Below are 9,693 nucleotides of genomic sequence, written 5' to 3' on the forward strand. Positions count from 1 at the left end.
TGGGGCCACAATACGACGGTAAATCCTAGCTCCTACCTGCCATACCTTTTACCCACCTCGAATGAACTGCAGGAACCCATACCCCCGAGCCACAGCAGTTACCTCTCTCCCCCGAGCACACCCCGGCCTCCGGGAGACTGGCGCATGCCACGGAGCGCCCCTCGGGCCGTCGCCGCTCCTGCCCGGGCCCCTGCTGCTGCTGTTGTCGCCTGCGCCTGCTGCCACAACTCGGCGCCCGACTTCTTCATGGTGTGCGGAGGTCATGTTCGCTCCTTAGCCGGCAAACGACTTTTCTCCTTGCCTCCTCGCCCCGCATGTTCAGGACCAAACGATCTGCGCTCGTCCGGCGTCTCTGGAGGAGCCGTGCGCCCGGCGGCGAGGACGAGGAGGAGGGCGCGGGGGGAGGTGGAGGAGGAGGCGAGCTGCGGGGAGAAGGGGCGACGGACGGACGGGCACATGGGGCCGGTGGCAGCGGCGCAGGCAGGGCTGGCTGCTGCCTGGGCAAGGCGGTCCGAGGTGCCAAAGGTCACCATCCCCACCCCCCAGCCGCGGGCACCGGTGCGGCCGGGTGCGCCGAGGCGGATCTGAAGGCACTCACCCACTCGGTGCTCAAGAAACTGAAGGAACGGCAGCTGGAGCTGCTGCTCCAGGCCGTGGAGTCCCGCGGCGGTACGCGCACCGCGTGCCTCTTGCTGCCCGGCCGCCTGGACTGCAGGCTGGGCCTGGGGGCGCCCGCCGGCTCGCAGCCCGCCCAGTCGCCCTCGTCCTATTCGCTCCCCCTCCTGCTGTGCAAAGTGTTCAGGTGGCCGGATCTCAGGCATTCCTCGGAAGTCAAGAGGCTGTGTTGCTGTGAATCTTATGGGAAGATCAACCCCGAGCTGGTGTGCTGCAACCCCCATCACCTTAGTCGACTCTGCGAACTAGGTAAGAAGTTGTTCGGCGCCCACCCCCTCCCCCCGGCGCTGCAGTGATGGAGGAAAAGCCCCCGTGGGCTGTGTGTGTGGGGAGCCACCGCTCCGGAGGGGAGTGTCCAGCCCTTCCTGGTGGGAGACTTGGGGACGAGTGAAGAAGGGACAGGGAAACTGGAGGGCGTTCCCGGGGGTTCCCTTACAGATGCTTCTCCTATGCTGTCCCGGTGGCGGCTGTGGCGCGGCTCGTGCACACTCTGCAGACAGGCGGTTAGAAATTAGGCGTCCTCACTTCCGAATCAGCTAAGGGGTGCAGAGAGAAGTAGGGGTCACGCCTCCCCCGCACCCGGAAAGGCGTTGAGGTGTGTGGCCGAGTTGGATTCGGTCCAAGCCCGCCAAGGAAGGCTGGGAGAAGCGAGCTGTAAAGGCTGGGAAGTCTCTGCTCCTTTAGTCAATACGGAGAGTCACTCGGGCGCCGGGGCCGGGATACTGCCCTGGCCGCGCAGCTCTAGGGATCTGGGGGCAAAGAGGCATGGGAGGCCGGACCCTCACAACTCTACCCTCCACGCTGCCAGCCCAGGGTCACAGAGAACAAGGAGTCAGAAGTTGGTTGCTCCCTGCTTCCCTTTCTTCCCGCCCCAGAAAGCACAGCGTTCACTGTAGGGGGTCGTCTGCCGGCCCCTCCGGCGCTGCCCCTTCCTGCGCTGGGCCTGGACCGAGACCCCAGCCGCCGCCTCTCTGACCGCGCGGCCTCCTCCACTGCTTCCCTTTTTTCTGGGTCTAGGTGCAGGGTGGGGGGAAGGGTGCGCCCCGGTGCCAACAGAGCCTCCTAAGTTCACCGGCGCACTTGGGGGTGCTCCGGGGTGGGCTGGGAAGGGGAGCCGCGTGCTCCCCCGCGGGTGCCTCCCGGAGCGGCGGGGGCGGGCCAGGGCGGGGGTGCCGGGCGCTGGGAGCGGGGTCTGAAGTTCGGGGACTAGGAGGGGGGGGCTCTGTCGCCCCCCGCCCTGGGAACCGAAGTGCGCGGCCCGCAGAGCCGCGGCGGGCCGGGTGGTTTCCAGCCGGGGCCGGCGGAGCGCCGCGGTGGCGTCCGCAGACGCGGAGGAGCGGAGCCCGCGGCTGGCGCCAGGCGGCCTCTTTTGTTTATCTGACAGCTAAATATCAAGGCGATCACCGCCTCGCGGCCCTGCCTCCAACCCCCACAGCTAAGACAAACAGTTGGGCTGAAAGAATGCCTCTGTTATCGTAAGTTTTTATCTCTGGTTCTCATGGCTCGGCCTTTATTTTCTCTTACTTTCTTAATTCCAGAGTCTCCTCCTCCTCCCTACTCCAGATACCCGATGGATTTTCTCAAACCAACTGGTGAGTGGATGATTTTAAAAATATCCTTCGTCTCGGGAGTGAGACACAGAGCCTCTAGAACGCGGGTTTTTATGTCCTGGCAGCGGCCTGGGGAGGCGCTGGGTTTGCCTGGAGGTGGTTATAGGTTTCCTGTGCTGGAAGTTTGGATTTTTCTGTTTTTGTTGTGGCTGGAGATTATATGTATGCATATATGTATATGTATGTGTGTGTGTGTGTATAAATTTTTAAAGAGTTTCTTAGATGTGCTTTACAATTTCTTTTTTTCATGTATTTGCACCGGGATCAAATTGGCTCAGGTTTATTAACACGTGGAATTTGATCCACGCAGAAGTGTCTTGGGAGCCAAAGAGGGCAGGTTGATGGGAACATTTGGAGGCTTGGTGAGCGCCAGTGGAGTCAGGGGGAAGAATGGATAATTCGGTGGAAGGGAAGGCAGTTTAAAAAGGTGCAGAGAAGACTCTTGTTGGGAGTAAAAGGTTTAGAAGATGTAAGAAGCCAAGACAAAACCACCCTCATGGGTTTCCTCTCCTCCCTCCCCGGCAAGTCAGCACTCCTCCCGGATTTTCTCAGAATTCTAGGTCGGGGCTATAAAAGTTTCTGGCATAGCTCTGCCTGCCTGTTGCTTTGTCACCGGGTGGCATGGGGCCAGGGCAAAAGCTCATTGGAGACTGGCACCAGCCCTGTTGTGATTGTCTGCATTCAACTCCTGGCTGGCAGTGCAGGGCTCACCCTATGGAGCTGACAGTGCCCGGGGGAGTGGAGAGTGGGGGGGGGGGGGGGGGGGAGGGTCCGCAAGGCAGGGAAGGCAGGGCCTTGTGGGGGTGACCACGGGGTGGCCCTGTGTCCAGGAGCCCCTTCTTACGGAGGGAGGTTCCTCAGCTGCAAAGTAGTGATTGTAGCTTTGAAACTCTGTGCTCTGTGTCCTGGATGCCTGGAAAATAGAATGTTATTTTTTGCCAAGGTTCTGAGAAAAGTGGAGGGTTGGGCCTCATTTCGCTCTTGGAATTCTACAAGTCCTTGGCCTCCTGAGTTTTGCCTGTTGGGCTTTCCCCCCACTAATTAAAAGTTTTGCTGGGGCGTTGTCATAAATTAAATACTTTAATGAACGGTGTAACCGAAGCCCACAGCCCTCCCGGGACTCCACGCCGCTCCCTCAAGTCGGGCAGGCGTTGCTGCTTGCCTGGTGCCTGTCTAATAAGTGGCCTGCAAAGCATGTGATATTTTGCTTTCGCTTTACAAAACACCAGATAAATGGTCATTAATGAGGAGATAACCAGCTCTCTGTATTTGTAGCAAATGTTCACGGAAATTATCAAGCCCTGTTTTCTCAAAGAATAACTTTGACAGGGTTTTTGGCTGCAAGACTCAAGAATTCTTTCCTGAGGTTCGCTCTCCAAAGGCCACCTCTGTCCTGTTTTTGTTTTTTTTCTTCCATAGTCTTCAAATTTGGAAGTTTTCCCCCAAAAGAGAGACAGATCAGTTACCTTGACACCCCCCTGGAGTAAAGGCAACTAAGGGTAAAATGTCCCCAGAAACCTATACCCATAGAAGAAAAGGGTTATATTCTCTTGGGTTTCCTGCAGAGATACCGGAATAAGCCTGTTCACCGGATTTAAGCGGCCATCCTGCCAGGCCAGGACATTGCAGTGAGCCGAGTGATATATTTATTCATTAGCAAGTGTTGACATTAGGTAGCAAAATGTGTGTAAACAGAGAAGCCACAAAGACAGGAATGTGCCATTTCCAAGGGGGAGAAAAGTTCTGCAGATCAGCCAATAGGAAGTGATTAACCTGCCAATCGGAAACTCAAACAGCTGGTTACTCACCCAAAATGCTTTGTGTAAAATAAAACAACAACAACAACAAAAGAAATGAAGAAAAGGTGGTGGTGTTTGAGGACATGGAGGGTGGTAGCAGGGGAAGCCCCGGGGAAGGAACTATCCTGACACATGGAAGGGGCTGCGGCTGGTTTTGCTGGCTACTCGGCCAGGGGTGATGAGGTCAGATACACAGATGGGGGGCTGCCCAGGTTTTTCTCCTCACCTTATATGTTGGGAGAAGAATATTTGGCTGGGGAATTTAGATCTGCCACTTACATGCATTCTTTATTACTTAAAATCTTTAAAATAGATTTCAGAGAGGAAGGGAGAGGGAGAGAGAGAGGTAGAAACATGACTGATGAGAGAGAATCATTGACCCGCTGCCTCCTGCACACTCCACACTGGACCTGCAACCCGGGCATGTGCCCTGACCGGGAATCGAACCCTGACCTCCTGGTTCATAGGTTCACTGAGCCACGCCGGCTGGGCTGCCACTTACATTCTTAAGTTTCTAAGCTCTGGGTGGAATTTTTGGTCTTGGGTTACTAGGTGAGAACCAGTCATAAGGCTTTTACAATGGACAACTGTTAAAATCTTAACCAGTTGCGCAACTCAGGGAATCCTTTCTGTGAAGTCCTCCAACTTGAGAAGAGGCAGTGGGAAGGGGGCTGGGTCCTAACCTGCAGCCGTGGGAGGGACCCGGGGCTGAAAGCCACGCTCCATTTCGCTGTGGTTCACTGCCCCCTCTGTGAGGGCCTGGCATTTGTTGACCTGGGTGCCAGGCGGTCCCAGCCAGCAGCATTTTCTGGGGAGGAGCGTTAGACTAGACATGGTTGAACCTAGGGACAGGGTGGCTGTGTGCCCTGGGGCAATCAGAAGTGATGAAGACCCTCTCCTTCCCTTATTGTGCAAGGGGTAAGGGCATGGTGTTTGCAATTAGATCTCACTTCATGGAGTGGGGGGGCTCTGCAGGCTCGGCTCCTTGTGCCCCGTGGTTTGAAGCATGGCTGGGGACGGGGGCTGTTGCTGGGGGTTAGGCCCAGGGAGCTAGTGTTCATTGGCAGATGGAGCCTCCAATCCAGTTGAGAAGTTAGTGCCCTAACCTGCCTTTACCTGCTAACTCGGCCTACTCTCCACCTTTTCCGGGCCTCTTTATAAATCCAGGTGGTCAAAGAGTTACCATTCATTTGCTCAGTTTTTGCTTCATTCATTCATTCATTCATTCTGCAGGCCTGATGATGTGCCTGCCTAAAAACTGGGATACTTCCAATGCAGTAGGTTGTCCTTCTGTGACCAGGGTTATGGATTGGGGCAGAGCTGGGACGCTCGGCGTTTGGTGGTGGTGGTGGTGGCAGTGGGTCCTCTGTCCTGGACAGTGTTTAGGAAGCTCGGAACTAAGTTGACAAGACTATCCTGGCTCTGGACACCTTGTACTCCTCCACTGATCCCCAGGCTTGCATCTCCTAGGACAGTGGTCTCCAACCGGTGGTCCACGGACCAAGTGGTCCACGAGGTCCGAAAGGTTGGCGACCGCTGTTCTAGGACTCGCGCTGCTGGGAGAGGGAGTGAGCTCCCACAGGCCCCACACTTGCTGGGTGCTTGGCAGTGTTTAGGCTTTAGGAGTGTGTGCCAGCCTGGGCTCTGGGGGGTGGGCATCACCAGCCGAAGCGGAGCCCCTGGCTTTGCAGCTGTTATCCGGCTGAGCAAGTGATGAAGGTGTGGCTGCCTTGACCTTACTTTACAAGCCTTGGCCGTAGCTTGGGGCCAGTCTGGATGCGGAAGCCTCTTGGCCTGCCTGCTGCAGGGCAGGGAGCGAGGGCTCCGGTGGCCTGGGGAGGGAGCGTTTGGGACAGGTGCTGAACCCTTGGGCATGGCCCAGCGCACCGGGTGGTCCCTTGGGCTAGTCAATGACGCCTCAGTTTACCTGGGTGCCAGTCGAACAGGTATACTTTGCTACTTCACAGGGGTGGTAGGGAGGCCTAATTAATGTTTGTAAATCCCTCCTGAGATCAAAGACTCTGCAGAAGGGCAGAGCACCATTTCATAAAAACGCTTGTGGTTGCCAGTGCGGAGCTGGCTTACCTTTGATCTGAGACAGGCCGACACCCTGAATGTGGTCCCGGCTCTGCTCTGAGAGGCCGGGCCCTTCCTTTGAAACACACCTTGCCCTGGGATTCAGCCAGCCAAGACTGGGTGGGGGGAGCAGAGCAGAGCGGAGCGCCCTGGATAAGTCATCATGGTTAATGTGGGAGTGTCTTCCATTTGGGGGTAGGTAGCAGCCAATCTGTAGAACATGCAAAGACCATCCAAGTAGCTTAGAAAGTGCAGGGGACACCATGCAACAAGCAACTCCATTTCCTGCCCTCCCCCATTGTTTTCCATTTGATTGAGTGTATCCTGTAAAACTGTATATTCCTGTGAGGAATTGTACTTTACCCTGATACAATGAGATCAGACACAGGCTCTCTCTTCCCTGCCTCCCACCACTCCTCGTTTCCCCTTCTTCGGGTTAAGAGAGTTCTTGAAAAGTTGTTTTTCCAGCCTGAGAGAATGCCACAGAATGCTGGAGAGGGATGAGAGAGAGCCGAGGAGGGTAGGCAGCAGAAACCCAGAGGTGCTTGGGGGTTACCTGTAGGCCCCCTACCTCCCTTTAACAGGTCATGGAAACAGCTGCGGGGCTAGTCAAAGGCTCCCGTGGGCTACTGGCCTCCGGACTGCTCTTCTGCTTGGTTTCCTATTGACCAAGTGGTTTCAATGGGAAACTGTGACGCTCATCCAGGTACCGCCTGCTAGTGGCCTGGGCTGGGGACCGGCATCTGCAGCATCCACCCTGATGTGGTGTTTGCTGCCGAGCCGGAAGCCCCTTCTCTGAGCCAGCCTTTCTCGCTGGACTTCAGTAAGACGGGGTCTGGTGTAGTTTTGTTTCCTGGGACTAGTTAGTTCTGATTTGTGGGCATTATTTTTTGTTGTTGTTTTAATTGCTTGGCGGGAAGTTGGCAAGTCTGTCTGTCGATTTCTCAGCTCGGTTTGTCATTGTCCTCATTGGCTCTCGGGTCACTGGGGCTAGCACCTGAGGGTTCCAGAGACGCGAAGAGAAGCCTATAGTATAGTGAGCACAGACAGGATCTGAAGGGAGCTCACGTGCTGGGTGCCAGAAAGCGAGGGCAGGGAGCCTTGCAGGCCCGGGGTTGCCCGGGAAGGTTTCCAGAGATGGGGAGTGTGGACTAGGCCTGGAAGCAGGTAGAGAGCATTTCCCCTCCGGCTGGGAGTCTTGCTGGGAATGTTCTTGCTCTTGATCTGGTGGTGGCTCTACACAGGTGTACGCATGAGTACAGGTCACGGAGTTGTACTTGAGAGGTGGATTCTCTCCTGTGTTTGTTGCACCTCAATTAAAAAGGAGAAAGAAGCCCCTGTAGCCGAACCCCCGTCTTGAGAAAGTCCTAAGAACTGGGAAGTTTGTCTTGAAAAAGATGAGGGTGAGACACTGGACCATGGGGGTGGCAGAGAGGCCCCTGGGTCCAGGCAAGGAGGCCCTGGGATCCATGGCAAGGGAGACGGCCGCCAGGGTTGAGAGTCAGAACCTGGGCCCCCTTTGACCTTGGCAGCTACCTGGTTTCCTCAATGGGGGAGAAATTCCAGCCAGTCTGCGATGGAGCCTGACTTGACTAATGATTAACTGGCCTCGGAGGAGCCCAGACGGGTGACAAGGTGCTGTGGTCTGTCTTATGATGGGCAGCGAGCCCTGGGCGGCCCATTCATACTCCGCCTCGTGGCTGGGAGTCAGCCGTTTGGAATGTGTGGTTTCTCTTTAATGCTGGTTAGAATGTGCTTAAAAATTAATCTTGGTGTTTTTATTTATTTGTGTATTTATTTCTTTCTCTCCCCTTTTCACATCCGCAGCAGACTGTCCAGATGCTGTGCCTTCCCCCGCTGAAACAGGGGGAACGAATTATCTGGCCCCTGGGGGGCTTTCAGGTAAGACACCTTCTCGGATTTTCCTGGCAAATTCCAAGTCCTTGAAATTACTGGAGTCGGAGGAAGGGGGGCGGAGGGGTGGCCAGCCTTCTGTCACCCCAGCTGGTCTGGGATTCTCACTTTTCTGTGCATTAAACTGGATGTGATCTTGGTGTCGCTGGGGCCCTTCAGCTCATCATTCTGAAGCCCCTGACACACCAGGACACAGGGCCGCTCCGTGGATGAGGAAATGGGGTCCACCTGGGACGGGTGTTGTGCTGTGTTTTATGGTTGTTGTTAAGCAACTCCTGGCTGGGGGCTTCCACTTGGCGACCTTGTTGTCATTAGTTCATAGGTTTCAGCTCTTGTTTTTGCTCTTGTCCTTTGGGCTTTGGGCGTCTCCAAGGGGAAGGGTCCACTTTTCGGGAACTTGTTGAAGACAGATCCCAAGTGTAGGATGGGCGTTCAGAGCAGATGCCCTTGATGCTTCTCCAAGTCCTAATTCCCCATCCAGCTCAGGGCCGGAGGCCGGAGGCCGGATGCCAGCGACAGGGTCTGGGCACAGGCACTAACACTGCTGCTACCCAGGAGGGAGGGTTTTCCTTAGAGCTGGGGGTTGTGGGATTGGGTGAGGGCCGTTGGGTAGCCCGAGCATCATTGTCCCTGAGAGAGGAGAAGAGAGTGATCAACTTGGAGAAACTCACTAGCAATGTACTTGAGAGGCATGGCTGTTCTTTTCCAAAGCCATCCTGTTTCCACCTGTCTTTCCCGCCCCAGGATGCCACCACTGGATTTTCTAAAAACTAGCTACAGCAAGAGGAAAGTAACCTGGGGGAACATTCCAGCAGAGTCTGGGCATTTGTCCTTTCTTGCCTTTGTTTGGGGCACTGGTATAGGACCACGGCGGCTCAGAGGGAAGCTGTAAGACTGCCTGTGGGGGACTGTGGTGCACCCTCTCCTGCTCGGTGCCTGACTGGTCATCCCGGACAGTCCCGCCCAGCGCCTCTCCAGGAATGGAGCTTGCGGAGAGTGTCTTCAGGGAGACCTTGTTTGTTTTTATTTCTATGCAGTATATACTCTGAGTGTTATCTGAGACAGAAGGGATTGTTGACTCAAAGCTCCTAATGAAAACCGAGCTGGACAAAGTGGGACCCCCAGAGCGGGGAGGGGGCTCAGGCTGGGAGGGAGGATGGGTGTGAGCCGGAGCTTGCGAGGAGGGGAGGCCACGCGGACACACGGGAACGCGGGAACTGCGTCTTTTCTGCTTTCTAAGGCTCCGAGAGTTCCTGAAAGAAAGAAGGCCAGGGAGAGGAAAGGGTCTGGGCAAAATAACACTGGGGATGCTGTTAGATGGTTTTGTTATTTAAATCCTGAGCATGCAGGAGGCACCCAGCCCCTCTGAACCACATGAAGTGAGCAGGGGAAGTGGCAGCTTTTGAAAGGGGGCCTTGGGAAGGCTTGTCTGATTGATAACATCTTGTCTGTCTCCTCTGCTGGAGGAAGTGACGACACCTCGCTGTGCACGCCACAGCTGAGCAGCGCGACCCACTAAACAGGACACCCCGCGGAGCCCCTTTCTGAGATGGGTGGGCTTCTTGTCCCAAGAGCTTGTCGAGGTTCTAGGAAAGAAACGGTGTGTGTGTGTGTGTGTG

At 55.7% G+C, this 9,693-nt stretch overlaps 1 protein-coding gene across 5 annotated transcripts in view; it reads left to right on the top strand.

The window, feature by feature from the left end:
* Window positions 1-114: 114 nt before the first annotated feature.
* SMAD7 (SMAD family member 7) overlaps window positions 115-9,693 on the top strand; it is a 30,037-nt gene continuing 20,458 nt past the window's right edge. The window contains exons 1-3 of one of the 5 annotated variants that reach the window (XM_006085105.2): window positions 115-924; window positions 2,214-2,267; window positions 7,988-8,062. In XM_006085105.2, coding sequence (XP_006085167.1) covers window positions 315-924; window positions 2,214-2,267; window positions 7,988-8,062 — 739 coding nt within the window. In that variant the 5' untranslated portion in view covers window positions 115-314. Of the gene's footprint in view, window positions 925-979; window positions 1,514-2,213; window positions 2,268-7,987; window positions 8,063-9,693 lie in introns of those variants that run through there. The other 4 variants (XM_006085106.2, XM_006085107.3, XM_014452528.1 and 1 more) reach the window with 4 other exon arrangements.

This window comes from Myotis lucifugus, unplaced genomic scaffold, assembly GCF_000147115.1.
Source record: "Myotis lucifugus unplaced genomic scaffold, Myoluc2.0 scaffold_16, whole genome shotgun sequence".
In the NCBI taxonomy this organism is placed as follows: domain Eukaryota; kingdom Metazoa; phylum Chordata; class Mammalia; order Chiroptera; family Vespertilionidae; genus Myotis; species Myotis lucifugus.